At 52.9% G+C, this 16,646-nt stretch overlaps 2 protein-coding genes across 2 annotated transcripts; one reads left to right on the top strand and one right to left on the bottom strand.

The window, feature by feature from the left end:
* The first annotated feature begins 3,890 nt into the window (after window positions 1-3,890).
* On the top strand, window positions 3,891-8,599 carry GRP (gastrin releasing peptide). Its single transcript, XM_064736007.1, has 3 exons — window positions 3,891-4,138; window positions 4,731-4,981; window positions 8,195-8,599. Exons 1-3 carry the CDS (start codon window positions 3,997-3,999, stop codon window positions 8,246-8,248), a joined length of 447 nt encoding a protein of 148 aa, XP_064592077.1. The 5' UTR covers window positions 3,891-3,996; the 3' UTR covers window positions 8,249-8,599.
* A 5,275-nt stretch (window positions 8,600-13,874) lies between these two features.
* RAX (retina and anterior neural fold homeobox) lies at window positions 13,875-15,798 on the bottom strand. The gene is made up of 3 exons (XM_064736097.1): window positions 15,525-15,798; window positions 15,175-15,404; window positions 13,875-14,662 (listed from the first exon to the last, which is right to left on the bottom strand). The coding sequence occupies exons 1-3, from the start codon at window positions 15,790-15,792 to the stop codon at window positions 14,210-14,212; spliced, it is 951 nt and encodes a 316-aa protein (XP_064592167.1). The 5' UTR covers window positions 15,793-15,798; the 3' UTR covers window positions 13,875-14,209.
* Between the last annotated feature and the right edge of the window lie 848 nt (window positions 15,799-16,646).

Consider the following 16,646-nt stretch of genomic DNA (forward strand, 5'->3'; position numbering starts at 1 on the left):
GCTGTTGGCTGCTGGCTAATTACAAATGATGTATTTACCACCCTCTGCAGACTGCTCTCAGCTAGCCTGGCACTGGTTTAGGGGGCTGGAGCAGCCAGGGGCTCTCCTGCCATGCCACAGTGGGTTTGACTGACTGGTGCTGCATCTGAACCCACTTTTGCCCTCCTGTTTGTCCTGGGGGTTGTTTTTAATCTGTCAGTGCCCTCTTTTCTCCACATGACATGCTGTTTGCATCAGTGCTTGTAAGGACACAGAATCTGTGAACAGGTAGGAAGTTGTGGGAGTTTGGTCAGGCTTGTGCCTGGGTTGGCTGGTTGTGGCTGCCAGAAACAGCCAGGAAGGGGAGTTCCACTCTGGCTTGGTGCTGAGCAGTGGGGACTCAGAGCTTTTTCCTTGGATTTGAAACCTGCTCCTTCATGGGGTAAGGACAAAAGCCCAGGTTGGCCTGGTTTTCAGAGGCCTGGTTTTTAGGGACTGTGTGTGTTGCTAGCGCTCAGGCTGTTGACCATCTGCCTTTTGTGTTCTAGCTCTTCAACTAACCCAACAAAAAGGTTTTCTGGGGCTCTAATAACACTTGTAAATTACTGAATGAATAGCACAGTAGTACACTTCAGGGGTATTGCCAAGACGGGGAAACCAGAACTCTTGTGCCAGTTTGGAGAATGTATTATTCTCTCCTATCATATAACACCTGAATAGTGTTAAACGTAAAATTGATTTTTCATTTAAAAACTTACCTGATAACTGTCTTTTATGAAATTTGGTATTTTTCTCTTATCTTCAAATGTCAGTGTTGCACCTTCAACAAAGCAAACTTGTTTTCCTTGCTAGCTTTGTTTTTGTACCTTTGATAAGGAACAGCATGATGCTTTTTTCCTCTGGAGTTCTGTTTCTTCTGTAATCCCTTACCTCTGCAAAAATACTCTATTATACAATAATGACACCTTTTCTGTTGCAACAGCTCATGCTCAGCAGACAACTGCTGAATTTCTCCAAGTAATATTACTTCTTTTGTGTCCTACTAAGCAGTTTTCATGTCCAACTGTATTATAAAAATTACTCATTTTGTGTCAAATTATATAGAAATAAAATTGAGTATAATAAATGGCATGGCAGAATAATGTCGGGATCGTTAATGCAGTCTTCCTGGAAGTGTATCATCCCTGTTAAGAAAAAATAATGTGTTTTTTGGAGACAGTGTATGTGGAATAAGATTTTTTTCTTTCTCTTGGTGTTGCTGAAATCCAGATTTATGCTCTCCACCTGCCCCAATGCGAGCACAGTCAGCCCTGACTTGGAGAGTGCAGTTGGACGTTTTGCAGCTGGCCAATGTGACAGTGGCATCTAGTCAGAGGAGTGGCTCAGAGCCGTGCCAGGGGGATCAGTGAGGGTCAGGAAGCATTTCCATTCTGAGAGGGTGCTCAGACCTGGAACAGCCTCCCTTGGGAGAGGGGAGAGGGTGGGTGCCCCAGGCTCAGCATTCCAGGAGCACTTGGACAGCCCCTTGAGCTTCGGGGCAGCCTGGAAGGGCTCAGGCTGTCGGGCTGCTCTGGTCCACAGGCGTGTCCATAAATGCTTCACATTTGAATTCTCCAATTATGGAACCCCTCCGCTGCAAAAACCGTAAACCCAAACTTGTGGCTGCCGCAGCAGCCTGGCACAAGTTCAGTGTGCAGTGAGCAATCACTGGGCTTTAGCTTCAGCTGTCCAGGGCTTCCCAAAGTGCAGCACAAACAGTGTCAACTACCTTACACTGGGCCTTATTAAATAAATGTTATTATTTCATATTATTCAGCCTCTGTAAAGTTGCGGAGCTCTTTTCTGAGAAATGTCTTCAGTTCTTCAGGGAGCTGTTGCTGCACCGAGTCGATGGTGAGGTTATTTGCAGAACACCTGCCCTGAGTGCAGGTTGGAAATGCTGGAGATTAGTCTATTCAGCATCTTCAACATTTACAGAGTATTCCTCGGTGATCACGCCCGTTATTGCGTTGGAGGCAGGCTTCCCCCAGTGTTTGTTCTGTGCACACATCCTGGCTGCGTGTAACGCCAGCACCCCTACAAAGACAACGATGAAAGGCACACCATCCTGATATTGTCCCTTTTTATAGCCAGCAAACACGCCTTGCTGATAGAACAATGATGCTTGTCTAAAATGTAAAGGAAGCGGATTAAAGTGTTATCATGGTAATAGCGTTTAAAAACCATGAATGTTTTCCTGCCATGAAGAAGCACAGCAACATTTTGCTTTGCCATGGTATATATGAAAAGGTGAAGGGTGTTTTAAAACAGGGAGCTGTTCCTTGATATTTAAACACAAACTGATGTTATCAGGCTTCTTAAAGAGAAATACTGTCTTGAGTGAGTTGAGTCACTCACAGTTCATAACATCCTTTGGTTGTACCTGGTTCCTTTTCTGTTGTGGGGGGTCCAGAATAATATTTCTCTATATAATCAAGTTACTATTTTTCTTAGAAGTGTAATCAATTAAGAATTAGAATAAATCCTTATGAACAAGTAAATAAATAATAAAGGCAATAATAATAGTACCTATACAGCGTATGAGAAGGGTTTATGTGTTTGCATGGTATTTTCAGTACAAGAGATTTGGGACTGAGTAAGAATTCATGTTTGGTTGGTTTTGGTTTTGTTTTCTGAAAATGGACAATTTCCTGAATTTTTCAATTTCCTGCCTTAATTGCTCCAAACAATTAGAAGTTTCTCTGGATGGCAATATTTTATTTGATCAGCTGTCACTCAGCACAGAGCACATGTCGGTCGCTGTACTGCACAGTGCAACTTGAGGCGTGAGAATACTGTTGTGAATTAAGCAGGAATGCATAATTAATAACCAAAAGAAAAGAATGAATCACATTAATCAGTAAAAGAAGACTAAACAAACTGTGACTAAACAAGGGGACAATTTGGCTCAATACAGCAGGATACAGGATTTACTTCAAAAGGAATTGTACAAGAGTTTGCTTGGAAATTATGTTAATTCACATCCGTGTGAGTTTCCAGTAGGGATAGTTCAGTTCCAGTCATGTGGGGCTAGCTGGAGGAGCTGGCAAGTTCCTTACAGTCAGCTCTGCTCTCTGTGTATCCCAGTTCCTGCCATAGTTCTCTAGACAGCAAAATCATCACACTACCCGTGGCTTCATCCTGTCCCTGCTGTTCTCCTGGGTGACAAACGGCACATCAGGGCTTCATATCCCATCGTGAAACCACTGTAAGTGTTCCACTTCAGGGCCTTTCCAGGCATGTACTGTCTCTGTCTTTTCCCTGCACTGCCTCTTCAGGCTGGAATTCTTTTCATCCATTTGCTACAAAGCTGGCCAGTTCCAGGTGCCTCAAGGGCTTCAAAGTTTACAGGGTCCCTGTGCAGGGAAAGCAGAAAGTTCTGTAAATGCGCATCCACTTTACTGTCACTTGTGACAGGAGATTTAGGTGAAACTGGGAATTAAGACAAGCTCTTTGCACCAGACTTTGCTCCAGAGAGGGACAGGGAGGCCCTTTGCCCCAGGGGCAGCCGGACCGAAGCGCGCAGGGTGGCGGTGGCTTCGCCCCCTGCAGCTCCCGGCTCCGCTCTCCGAGGAGCTCCGGTGCCCCGAGGTGCCCGGGCCGCCCCCAGCGCCGCGCCCCGGCGAGCGGAGCGGGGAGCGCGGACTGGCGGGACGCGTCCGTGTTGCGAAGGGAGCGAGAGCGGCTCGCCCGGGCCGGCACCGGCACCGCCCGCTGCCCCCGGCACCGGCACCGCCTCGCTCCCCCTGGCCCCGGCACCGCCTCGCTGCCCCCGCGGGCCCGGCACCGCCCGCTGTCCCCGGCACCGCCTCGCTCCCCCCGCGGGGCGGGAGCGGCCCCGTGAGGAGGCGCCAGGCGCGGGGCTCCGCTCGCCCGCGCGGGCCGGCTCCGGATAAATGGGGGGCGGCTCGGGCGGCGCCGCGGAGCCCTGGCGGAGCCGGAGCGGAGCGCGGCACGGGCGGCACCGAGCGGGGCAGGATGCGCGGCGGGCGGCCCGCGGCGCTGCCGCTGCTGGCGCTGCTGGCACTGCTGACGGCGCGGGGCGGAGCGGCGCCCCTGCAGCCCGGCGGGAGCCCCGCGCTCACCAAGATCTACCCCCGCGGCAGCCACTGGGCTGTGGGTAAGTGCGGTTCAGCTCCTGCAAAGGCACCGGAACGCGCGGTTGCCGCGTCCCGTGCCGAGGCAGGGCTGGTCTTAAACCTCGGCTTCTCCGTCCGCTTTTATTCCAGCGAATCTGACCAAGAGCCTCTCTCTATCTCCAGACAAAGCGCTTGGTAATCGCTGCCCCTCTCTCAGCCACGATTTCTCTGACCATGTAACTTGTACAAGAGACAGAAGAAATTAATAGTACCGTATGACACTGACAAAACCTTCACTCCCAGTAGTGCTACAACTATCTACCCCCTTCCCTTCCCTTCCCTTCCCTTCCCTTCCCTTCCCTTCCCTTCCCTTCCCTTCCCTCCTTCCCTTCCTTCCCTTCCCTTCCCTTCCCTTCCCTTCTCCCTTCCCCTTCCCTTCCCTTCCCTTCCCTTCCCTTCCCTTCCCTTCCCTTCCCTTCCCTTCCCTTCCCTTCCCTTCCCTTCCCTTCCCTTCCCTTCCCTTCCCTTCCCTTCCCTTCCCTTCCCTCAGTCAGTAGCAGTCCCACTGATGTTTGAACAATCAAATTTTTACCTGTTTTGGTTAATTTTGTGCTACTTTAATTGTTGTTGCAGGACATTTAATGGGGAAAAAAAGCACTGGAGATTTTCCTTATGGTTTTGAAGAAGAAAACAAGACACCATTTCCAGCATTACCTGAAAATATCAAGCAGCTGGAAGAGTATCTGCAGTGGGAAGAAATCTCAAAATATTTGCTAAGGCTGCTGGAAAGGAATGAAAATAAAAGTGGTCACTTTTCAAAAGGAGGGCTCCCCTGGTATACCAGGAACACCTGGGAAACAGATGACAATAGCAGTTGGAAACATGTAAGTAAGATAAAGCCTGTAAAGATGCTCCATGTGTTCAGGTTTTGGTTTACAGAATCATATCAGCTTCCTCTGACTGGTGGATTGTTCAGAAAAGCAGCAGAAACGCATCTCATGTATTAGACATTCAGTACAATAAGACTCTTCTCTTGATTGCAGATTGTCACTCACCGATTGTAGTTTTGGTGACTTCATTTACTAGTGGGCACAAACACGGCATGCATTCGGCAGATTTTAGTGCCTGGGTTCCCTTCCAGCTGCTGTGTTGGGCCATTCTTTTTTCTTTTTTCTCTTTTTCTTTTTCTTTTTCTTTTTCTTTTTCTTTTTCTTTTTCTTTTTCTTTTTCTTTTTCTTTTTCTTTTTCTTTTTCTTTTTCTTTTTCTTTTTCTTTTTCTTTTTCTTTTTCTTTTCTTTTTTCTTTTTCTTTCTTTTCTCACATTAGCGGCACATATTGCCCAGCAAAGCCAAGCTGGTGTGAAAGGCAAGTGTGAGGGCAGGAGGAACCACATCACACTGAGGATGTTCTGCCTTGAGCTAAGTAAAGCCACAGGGCTGCAGAATTGTTTTCTGGTCGCAGCTTTGTCCCTGTTTCCTTTGCCTTTTCTCCAGCCCATGGGGCAGGGTGTTGCTGTGGTCATTCCTGGGTTTGCTAAAGGAGTCTGGGGTCACTGATAAGCTGCCCTCATCCCTGAAGCTGATGTGCTTCCTAGTGCTGTTGCACAAGACAACAAGGTTTTGGAACAGATTAATCCCTATTGTTTTGGGAAATCCTGTAAAATACACTGGGAAGGATAACAGTGAGGTTTTACAGAAAGTAGTTGGGGTCTAATGTAAATCACAGGATCCACAAGAAAATTCCTTTCCTTATAATACCTCAGACACAGTCATGGTGATAAAGCTTCAGAATTCTTTTGGGTGACCATGAAATGGAATAAAAAGATTAATACATCCTCTTAAAGGTATCAATGGGAAGAATTTTTCCTTCCCGTATTCTACTGCAATATGATGTCATTAATATTCCTGGGCTAACTTCAGCCTTGTTTCCCTCCTGAAATCCTGGTGCAATCAAATCAGTGAGTACTTAGGCTTTTATTTGAATGTGGGCAAAAATTTACCCTTTAAATTAAGCTAAGATTTAAATCTCTCGCACAGTGATATGAATGCTGCCCACAGGTTTCTTTCTGGCTGTAGCTCTGTGACAGTGATGCATCATAGTAACTGATTATTAATACTATCTAAAAGCAAAACTATTTATTCCATCTTCAGTTCTACAGTGTGCAGCTTTGTAATCAAATTAAATGAACAAATTCCATTATTTAATGTAAAGAGGGAAATGTTCTGACTTCTAAAAGTATCTGTCAATAAATCCTGCTTAGGAGGGCTGGAAGTTGCCTCCGGTAAGTTGAATCATACCCATATGTGTGTACTTCCACCGTAAATTAACATCCACATTTCTGTGGTCAGACATCGGACATCCTTATGGAGTAATCAGGTTATTGCCTTAAGCATGCAGATTTCTGCAAGGATTATTAAAAACCAGCTCATGTTTTTCCTGTGACTAAGATAGAGGACAACTTGCAGAACCTCATTTGGCCATAGAACCTTTGATGCCCATCATTCAACAGTTTCTTTGTCTCCACGCTGAAGTGAAATCTAATGAAAGGAGCTGTAACTGTGCTTTCATGTTGTTGGACACGAGCATCTGATGATACACAGCCTAGGCAGGATATGATGTCCTGTTTTCCCCTTGGCTTCAAGAAAGCACCTGAAATTTAAGGTATTTCTGAGATCTTCCTTATAGATGAAGAAAACATGAAGATCAAAAGGAATGTGCTTTACTCTTTTGAGGGCCGCAATAGTTTCCTAAACATTTAAATAATGAAAATTATTTTTCATTTTAAAGTTATTTTGAACAAAAGAGGCCTTATTTATAAAGGTGGAACTCTGATATAGGGAATGGACATTCCCTGTAGTGTGCATTGTGGTACAAACACATAACTGGCCAGTTTTGTGTAGATTTGTCAGGCCATGAGGGGTTTCATGTGCACAGACTTTGGTTAGGTAACACCTTGGGGTAAGGTGCTGCTGTACCCCAGCTGTGGAAGGTGTCCACCAGCTACAGGAAGCTGAGGATGATGGCACAGCGTGTGTCCTTGGCATGAAATACTTTTCCAGGCATATTTCATGTGAGTTTGGAGCAGAAACTTTTTCTCGGAGGAGCCAGATAGCAGATTTGCAGCGGGTTACTGTTCCCTGTGCAGTGGCCTGTTGGACTGCGGCACTGAATGTGACCAAAGCAGTAAATGATGAGCCCTGCTGCCAGCCTGTGGAATGGCTGTGCCAGGAGCACGTGCCCTCCGAGGGCTGCAGTTCCCCTGCACTGACGTGAGAGATGCAGCCTGCCCTGCCTGCAGCCCCGTGCTCCACCTGCTGCACACGGCAAACGCTGCCTGTGCTGGAACAAACTGGCTCCAACAACTCTGCTTCACGGGTGCTTTCAAATTTAGCTGATTTAATGTAAAGCTTGGATTTTAAATTTAGGATCAGGAAGCCCCAAAGCTAGAAGTAAACACAGATGAGTACCTCAGGTGACTCAACTCAGGGTCTCTCTTATTAGCCCAAATCATCCAGTGCATCACCACTGATGCTCACACTGGGCTGCACATTTCTAAAAATAGAGGAATTATTTCTAAAGGACTCAGAGGAGGGAAATAGCTGTAACACACAAATAGTCCGAAAATGGAAGAGATGAGCCCAATACTTCTTGGGGTTTGGCTTAGGGTGGTGCACCTGTGTTATTTTATTTTCAGTAAATGCCTTGCGTGCTCTTTATTCTGTAAATAAATTACGGTTAATGTAGTTAAAGGGGAGGCAAATCTCTCCTGCAAATTGGACTAGGTGCAAAAGTAAGTTGGAAAATAAACTTTAAATTGTTTCTATTAGTTGGCTTTTTCACACTAATGAGACAGGATATAAATGAGATGGCACACAGAATTATCTGGGAGAATGACTTTCCTCCTACTTTGGCAGTTGGTTATTACACTAACCAAGACAAATGGGGTCTGTTTCAGAAAGATTATTAGGAATATGTTTGTTATGTGAATGCACAGAGCAGTTATCTATTAGGTTTATTAACTTATAGAAGGTTTATTATCTTAGTGAATTACTTTTTCCAGGACTGGTCTATAACTAATATATTTTTCTTTTTTTTAGATGATGGACTATCTGCTTCAAGTTGTGAATATGAAAGAGAGCACTCCAAGCTGAAAGAAGATCACTAAATCATGAAGAAATTGAATACTTTCTGTAAGAGACTATATTTCACAAGCACTTGATTGTATCAGATAATCAACACGGTCACTTTTCTGTACACAAGAATTCCTTTGTGTAAAGTACTTAAATACACATATTCTTGTATGGTTCAGCAAGGACTAAATCCTCTACTTCATTTTCAAGGTTGCATTTTCTCATTTGAATGGCTTTGATATATATACATATATAATTGTCACGGAAGGGTCTTCCAATTAATTATGTGACTTACCTATCGAATCATTTAATCTCTTAGTTTGAAACTACATGACATTGCAACATTCGCAATAAATAGTACCAAGAAAAAGACGGATTTTGTGCTTTTATTTGAGTTAAGCAGCGAAATTCGCTGTGTAAAAGCCAGTAGCAAAGGGCCATCGCCTTCCCCGGGCCAGCGCGCGTGTTGTACTTTGAGCCGCTCTGCCGGGCGCCCCCGTGCCCGGTGTGTGCCCGGGGGGTGACGCTGTGCCCGCGGCCCCGGCCCGGGGAGCTGTACACACAAATAATCAAACGTTGTCCCCGCTCCGCCGTGCCCGGTGTGTGCCCGGGAGGTGACGCTGTGCCCGCGGCCCCGGCCCGCTGCGGCAGCTCCGCCGTGCCCGGGACGGAACCCGGCCCGGGACGGGCCCGACCGCCTGCTCTCGCCGCGTCCGCCAGAGGGCGCCCTCTGCCCGGCTATGAGGGGAGCGCTCCAGGGAGCCTGATACCGCCGAGCCCCGGCCGTCCGCCAGAGGGCGCCCTCTGCCCAGCCATGAGGTGAGCGCTCCGGGGAGCCTGATACCGCCGAGCCCCGGCCGTCCGCCAGAGGGCGCCCTCTGCCCGGCCATGAGGGGAGCGCTCCGGGGAGCCTGATACCGGCCGAGCCCCGGCCGTGAGGGGAGCGCTCCCGGCCGAGCTCCGGCCGTGAGGGACGCTCGGAGCCTGATACGGCCGAGCCTGGCCGTGAGGGGAGCGCTCCGGGGAAACGGCGGCGTGCCCGACACCGGCCGAGCCCCGGCCGTGAGGGAGCGCTCCGGTGAGCCGGACCGGCTGTGCCCGACCGGCGATCCAGCCTGAGGACTCGGTGAGCCCGGACGCTGAGCCCCGGCCATGAGGGGAGTGCTCCGGGGAGCCCCGGGACCGGCTGTGCCCTGAGACCGGCTGAGCCTGATACCGGCCGAGCCCCGGCCGTGAGGGGAGCGCTCCGGTGAGCCCCGGGGCCGGCTGAGCCTGACACCGGCCTATCCCGGCCGTGAGGGGAGCGCTCCGGGGAGCCCGGGACCGGCTGAGCCCCGGCCATGAGGGGAGTGCTCCGGGGAGCCCCGGGACCGGCTGTGCCCTGAGACCGGCTGAGCCTGACACCGGCCGAGCCCCGGCCGTGAGGGGAGCGCTCCGGTGAGCCCCGGGGCCGGCTGAGCCTGACACCGGCCGAGCCCCGGCCGTGAGGGGAGCGCTCCGGTGACCCCGGGACCGGCCGAGCCCCGGCCATGAGGGGAGCGCTCGGTGAGCCCGACACGGCTATCCCGGCCAAGGGGAGCCTGGGGCCTGACACCGGCCTATCCCGGCCGTGAGGGGAGCGCTCCGGTGAGCCCCGGGGCCGGCTGAGCCTGATACCGGCCGAGCCCTGGCCATGAGGGGAGCGCTCCGGGGAGCCGGGACGGTGAGCCCGGCATGAGGGTGCTCTGGAGCCGGACCGGCTGTGCCCTGAGACCGGCTGAGCCTGACACCGGCCGAGCCCCGGCCGTGAGGGGAGCGCTCCGGTGACCCCGGGACCGGCCGAGCCCCAGCCTTGCGGGGCGTCCCGGTGCGCTCCGGTGCCAGGTGAGCCCCGTGGCTGAGGCTGTTTGCCGTATCTCAGTCGCACCACAATGCCCGGCGCTGCAATCCCAATCGTTATGGGGCAGAAGTGTCATATGACAGAGGGATGACTGCCAAATGTCAGCCAGTTTTGACATAAGGCCTTGGCAGAACACAGATGCTTAGAGAGGAGACACAGTATTAATTTTACTAGAGACTGGTAATGTCAGCGTCCTGGTCTAACGAGCTTTTTGTTTCACTTTTTTGTTGTTGTTGTTTTTTGTGGGGTTTTTTGTTTGTTTGTTTGTTTGGTGTTTTGTTTAGTTTAGTTTAGTTTGTTTTTGTTTTGTGGGGGGTGTTGTTTGTTTGGGGGTTTTAGGTTCTTGTTTGTTTGGGGGTTTTTGTTTCATTGTTTGTTTGGGGTTTTTTGGTTTTCTTTTGTTCCACTATTTTCTCCAATGCTAGCATTTTGCGGGTGGGTACACTGTGGCTGTCAAACTACTGAAGGAAGTCCCAAGGTTTATAGCAGCGACAGAGGAGGACGGCTGACTGCATAGAAGAGAGAAGCTAAAACAATGTAGCTGAAGGGAAAGCACTTGAATTAATGCCTGCTCATAGTACGTCCCTAGAAATGAGGAAAGGAAACCAGGAGCTTTGAGCAACTCCTTGAGATGTTGCAATAGTAAGAAACTGAATGTCCATAATTGAAATGCCTGTCAGATGTAGCCAGGGCAGATGGAAACAAAATCGCTCAACTCTCTGTGCAGAGGAAAGGAACAGTATTGCCCTCAACGCCAGCAGCTGGTAACAGAAATTCAAACTATGGCTGAGCAACGTGTGTTTTCATGTCACAGGGGCTGTGAGCTGCACCGGCAGTAGCACACACAGCAGCCAGCCTGCTGCTCCGGAGGGAATGACAGCTTCCGAGCCACCCAGCAGAGACCGAGGGTCCCTCCTGCACACAGAGACAGTCCTGCTCCACCGGGACGCCAATGAGCTGAACCTCAAGTCAAAATTAAAGAGCTCAGGTATCTGCTAGTTTTCTTGAACATGGATAGGATTTTGAGCAGGGATAGAGAGAAGGAAGGGAGACCAGAATACACTCTTGTGAACAAATTCCGTCATGGCATTTTCTTCATAATTACTCATTCTCTGGTAGTCTTTTTTCTGTATTATTCTTCCTTATTCCAACTTCAGGTGTTGAAAAGAAGTCAAGTATGGGCACTAAAAATACTATGTTGCTAATACAGTTTAAGCAAATGAAGAAACAGACCACTCAGAAGGCCATGCTAATAGCCTTAGCAAAGTTAGAGTAAAGAAGTGGTTAAGGATCTAGATGATTTAATCCAGTTTTAAGAAAAGGTTTTACAGTGAGCAATTAGATGCTGTTTAAGGAATTAATCGCTAATGGGTCATTAACTCTGACTGGTATTGTACAGTTAACAAGCCGAGGCAGGATTATTAGACTCAGCACCCAATTAAGGAGGAGAAGATATTTACAACAAAATGAACAAATGGGCTTTTAAAATGGAATGGGACAATTTGAAAGAAAGTGTAGGAACACAGAAAACTAGACAGGCTAGAAGAAAGATGTGTTTGCATATGCCTCTCTCTCTTTATTTGCCCACTTCTGTGTAGCTGGTAAAATATTCATTTTAGCAATAAACTCTCAGCTTTCCTTGACTACATGACTGCACCAAGTCGACCCACTTACAGGGTTCACCTGTAAAAGGTGTAAGAAAGACTAGTTTAATATGCCAATAAAAGAACAACCACCGTATCTTGCCATAATCTTTATTTGTTTGCAGATGCTGGATCAGGACCTTATTAAAAGTGAGCAGGTATCTTCAGGTGCTCCTTGTGCTGCCCTGTCATTGTGGTTTTATCTACTGCCAGTCTTTGACTATCTCAAGTAACCAAGCATCAGCGCTGCTGACAGCTGATCAGGAATTAGAGGGCTTCTTTCCAACGGCTTTACAGGATACAGAAGAACTATAGGTAAGAGAAAGGGAGGGTAGTAGTGCCAAAATACGGGAAAGCACTATTGAAATCTTGGGGAGTTGCCTATTAACCATGAGCAATAAGGACAGGCGAGAACTTTAGGGCAGCAATTTAATGTGCTTACCTGCAGGAGGGTTTCCAGCTTCAGAGCCACAGCTGGCCTGTAGCCAAGTAATGACAAGTGAGATTGTTCCTACCCTGAGAAGGAAGAGTGTGCAGAGCCTGTGCAGTCACTCATTAGTGTGTGTCTCCTACTGACACAAACCAGGCTACGCAGACACTTCTCAAGCACACCAAGAGAAATTATTCTCTTGCAGCCACCAAAAATGCCATGTCTTCTTGCAACTGGCGATGCAAGCAAAGCTTACCTGTGAAAGGACCACTAGAATAAGACCTAAAAACTTAAGCAATCCAATTTTTGTTGTCCTTCAGGTGTCTTTACTAGAAGTTAGCAAAATACCTGCCTTGTCCTGACAGCAACGGCAGTTCTTTTCCTGGCAGCACTTCCTCTGTCTGCCAAGGAAGCAAAGAGACGTGTGCTGGGAAAGGTGGGCACACACAGTAGAACTGTCAAGTCCAGAGCCCAGCAGGACAGTCTCCCCCAGCAGGGCTTCATTCCCCCCAGACTTGGCTTCCCTGCGTGCCCTGGACCAGCACAGCTCAGGGCAGGGAAGCTGGGGGTCCTGAATGGTGCTCTGGTCCAGAGAGGCAGGTTGGATCTGCAGGGAGGCTGGGGACAGAGGAAAAGGCGTTTGAAAACAAGAGGGATTCCTATTATCTGTAAAAGAAGCTCTCCATACAATAGATGGAGGCTGCTATGGGGGAGATGGGGGAGAAAGCTATGAAGGGATGTTTAGAAACTGCTGTCTGAGGTTAAAAAGCTCTCTGAAGTGAAGCTGAACAAGGCTGACATACTTGTTTCTGACTGGACTCTTAAAAGATACGCACAGATTGTGAAAATATAATTAGACGCCGGCCTTTGTCTGGCCACAACGAGTGGGAAATGGTGAAAGGAGAGGTCTCCCAGTCTGCATTGAATCATCCCCAGGACACAATGAGGGCACTTGTGCATCCTTCTCTCTTCCCTAATGAGAAACATTAATTGCCACAACCTCCCGAGTGTGTAGAGCACCCCATGCCCAGCAGAGGAGAAGGGGTGTTTCATTACAGCTTCTCAGCCCCATTACAGGCAGTAACGGAGATAATGAAAAATAAAGATGCCGCAGTTTTAGTTGGGGCAGCCTGGCGATGGGCACTGGGTGGGCAGGGGAGCGGGCACGGCCCAGCTCTGTGCCAGCCCCCAGGGGCTGTCCTGGGCAGCCAGAGCGGGCAGGATGAGCCTGCCAGGCCCCAGCCGGGTGTCAGTGCCCGAGACCGTCTGTCTGTCCCTGTGGGCAGCTGGGCTGCAGGGGGCAGGAGCCCTGGGGGTCCGGCCATTCCCCTTCTTTGCAGAGGCAAGCACTGCCACTGACTCTGGCCTGCAGAGCCCCCCTGAGCCTGGCACTGCTCCACAAGGGCAATGGCGGGAGTAGTGTGCCTGGCCCAAGGACTGCAAGGGCTCTAAGCCCCCCCTGCCCACTCCCATCTGTGCACACTCTCCATCACGGGGATGCCACAGGCAGCTTGGGCAGGGTTCTGTTGATGGAGGATAGAGAAGAGCCCACAGCCAGGCATCTCCCACCCCTCCGCACATCACACGGAGCAGAGGCTCCAGCCCAAGATGCCCGTTTGGGTTCAGAAACATGATACACAGCCTCCATGCAGATGGTACCATTTAATGGTGTAAAAGTAGAACCCCCTCCCCAGGTACAACAGTCCTGAGCTCCCAGCCACCTTACATAGCTCTTTGCCCTACTGTAGCTTTTATTGCAACTAAAGCATCCAGCCAAGGAGGGAGAGCAAAAGAAACTGTTTTTCCTAAGCTATGATCAGGCCCCTAACTTTTCAGGGGTTGTGGAAAAGGGAATTAAAAGGACCACAAAATACAAAAGCAAGTCAAGGCGTAGGGGAAAGGTGAGTGTAAGGGACAGCCCTCCTGTGCCTGGCCATCCATCCGTGGCAGCCAAAGCAGGGTAAGGATGTCCTTCAGACGTTCTGGGATGCGCCTTCCCCATGGCTTTCTCCCAGGTGCTGAGAGGGAGTTCAGATTGTCTGCCAGGGCTTGCCGATGGACTGGATGTGCTCCTTGGCCTTCAGCCGCAGGGCGGCAATGCTGGTGTTGCGTGGGTCTGCCTCATCCAAAGGGAACTTGTCCACAAAGGTGGCCCCACACTGATAAGGCGGCGGCGGCCCCATGGCCCCCAGGGGCTGCAGCGCGTGGGTCACCGCCGGAGAGTTCAGGAAGGGCGGTGGCGTGTAGCTGCCGGGCAGGCTCTGCGGCGAGGCCACGAAGCCGGGCAGGCTCTGCAGGGCCGTGCTGCTGGGCACCGGCGGGCTGAGCCACGTCTCCAGGGGCAGGCTGCTGCTCAGAGGACCCATGGGCGCTGCCTGCGGCGAGCGGTTGAATGAGAGGATGGGCGAGTCCTGCAGCTTCATGGAGGTCACCTCCAATTTCTCCTGCCGCCTCCACTTAGCCCTTCTGTTCTGAAACCAAACCTGCAAGCAGAGCTGTATCAGCCAGGCCCCAGGCAGCGGCACCTCTGGCTGCAGCGGTGCATGCAAAACAGAGTGAGGGAAACACACCTTGCCGAGCTGGGGCAAAAGGGAATTTGGGGGGCTCGGGCGTTCTTCCCCGACCCACAGCCCCGCGCTCGGTGGAGAGCAGTCCCGCAGTGGAGCGGGCCCGCTCATCCACCCGCCACTGCCCTGGCACACAGCAGATTCAGCGGCGCCGGGCCGGGACACGCCGCTCAAAGGGCGGCAGCAGCACCGACGAGGCGGCTGCCGGACGCAGCTCTGCCCGGACCCCGCGCTGTCCCGCCGGCCGGGCCGGGTCGCGGCCGTGCGGCAGCCCTGCCCAGCGCTCCGGCGGGGCCCCGAGTGCGGCCGGAGCCGCGCTGCGGTCACGGGCCCGCGGCCGCACCCGGGCTGCTCCGGCCGCCGGGACCGCGGGGCTGCGCCCAGGCGCGTCGGGCCGGGCCGTGGCGGGGAGCCGGGCCGGGCGTTACCTGGACGCGGACTTCGGGCAGATTGACCTTCATGGCCAGCTCCTCGCGGCTGTACACGTCGGGGTAATGGGACTTCTCAAAGGCACGCTCCAACTCGTGAAGCTGGTACGTGGTGAAGGTGGTGCGGTTTCGCCGGTGTTTCTTCTTGGGCTGTTCCTCTTCCGACGGCTTCCCCTCGCCGCTGCTGCCAGCGGGCAACTCGGGGCTGGCGCTGCCGGGACAGTACGGCTCTGCGAGGGGAAGACGGGGGGTCACCGACGGGATCTCCCCCCGGGGCTTGCCCGGGGGCGCGGGGGAGCGGCGCCCACCCGTCCGCCCCCCGGCACCCTGCGCTCGTCCACAGCGCTCACCTTGGAAGCGCTCAGCGCGGCCCTGGGGCTCGGCCGGTGGCTGCTCTCCGGGCATCTTGGGCAGGCAGTGCCGGGGCCCGCGCCGGTCCGCCTCCTTGGCGCTGCCGTCGGGCGGGAAGGCGCCCAGCAGCCCGTCTTCCTTGGTGAACCCCAGGATAGCCTCGATGCTGTGAAGCCTCGACGGGTTTCCGCCGGGGCTCCGCGCCGCCGGGGCGGCCAGCGAGAAGGCGCCCTCGGCCATGGCGAGCGGGGCGCCGGGCGGGTGCATGAGGCTGCTGGCCCGGGGCTCCGCCGCGCCGCTGCGGTCTCACCCGGCCTCAGGGCGGCGCGGGCAAGTCTGGCACGGTGTCGCCGGGCGGGCTGGCCTCCTTGGGGCGGGGGAGGAGTGCCAGGGGGCGGTAAGCGAGAGGGAAGGCGAGGCCCCCGCACCTCTTCGGCGCGGAGGGGGAGGCAGGGCATCCCCCGGCCCCCGCCGGCCGCCCCGCCCCTCCCCGCCGGCCCCGGCCCCGGCCCCAGTCCCAGCCCCAGACGGCGCCGGGCGATGCCATCCGGGGCCCCCGAGGCGGAGCGGGGCGGCCCCCCCTGCAGCCGGGGGCTGGCCCGGGGCGAGCGCCGCGGTCGGAGCCCCGGGACCGGGGCAGCGCTGTCGGAAACCGCGGTGGGACGGGCGGCGAGAGGCGCGCCGGGCACGGGGGGACAGAGCCGGGACGGCGGGAGCCGCGGCAGCCGCTGCCGGGGGCGCGGTAAAAGGGACTCGGCGAACGGGACGGGAAGGGGCGGGAGCCCGGAGGAGCCGGGCCGGAGGACAGCGGGTCCCCGGCACAGCCCCGCGCCGGTCGGCGGCTCTCGGAGCCTCGCCGCGCTTCTCTTGTCCGACGGCCTGAGCCCAGGTCCCTCCAGGGCGGTTTGTAGGTGCGCCGGTTTCACGGCGGCCGCTCGAACACTGCCCTGCGGGACGATCCGCGGCCCCGGCCCGACTCGGGGGCTCTGGGGTAAAAGCCGCTGCGCTGGTGCTCTGCGGGACACTCGCCCTGCGCCCGATTGCCTTCAAAGGCATTTCACAGACCGGGTGCTTCCGGGCAGGATGGACGCAGGCGGTGGGCTCAGCCTTTCGGACTTCAC

This window comes from Zonotrichia leucophrys, chromosome Z (genome assembly GCF_028769735.1).
Source record: "Zonotrichia leucophrys gambelii isolate GWCS_2022_RI chromosome Z, RI_Zleu_2.0, whole genome shotgun sequence".
In the NCBI taxonomy this organism is placed as follows: domain Eukaryota; kingdom Metazoa; phylum Chordata; class Aves; order Passeriformes; family Passerellidae; genus Zonotrichia; species Zonotrichia leucophrys.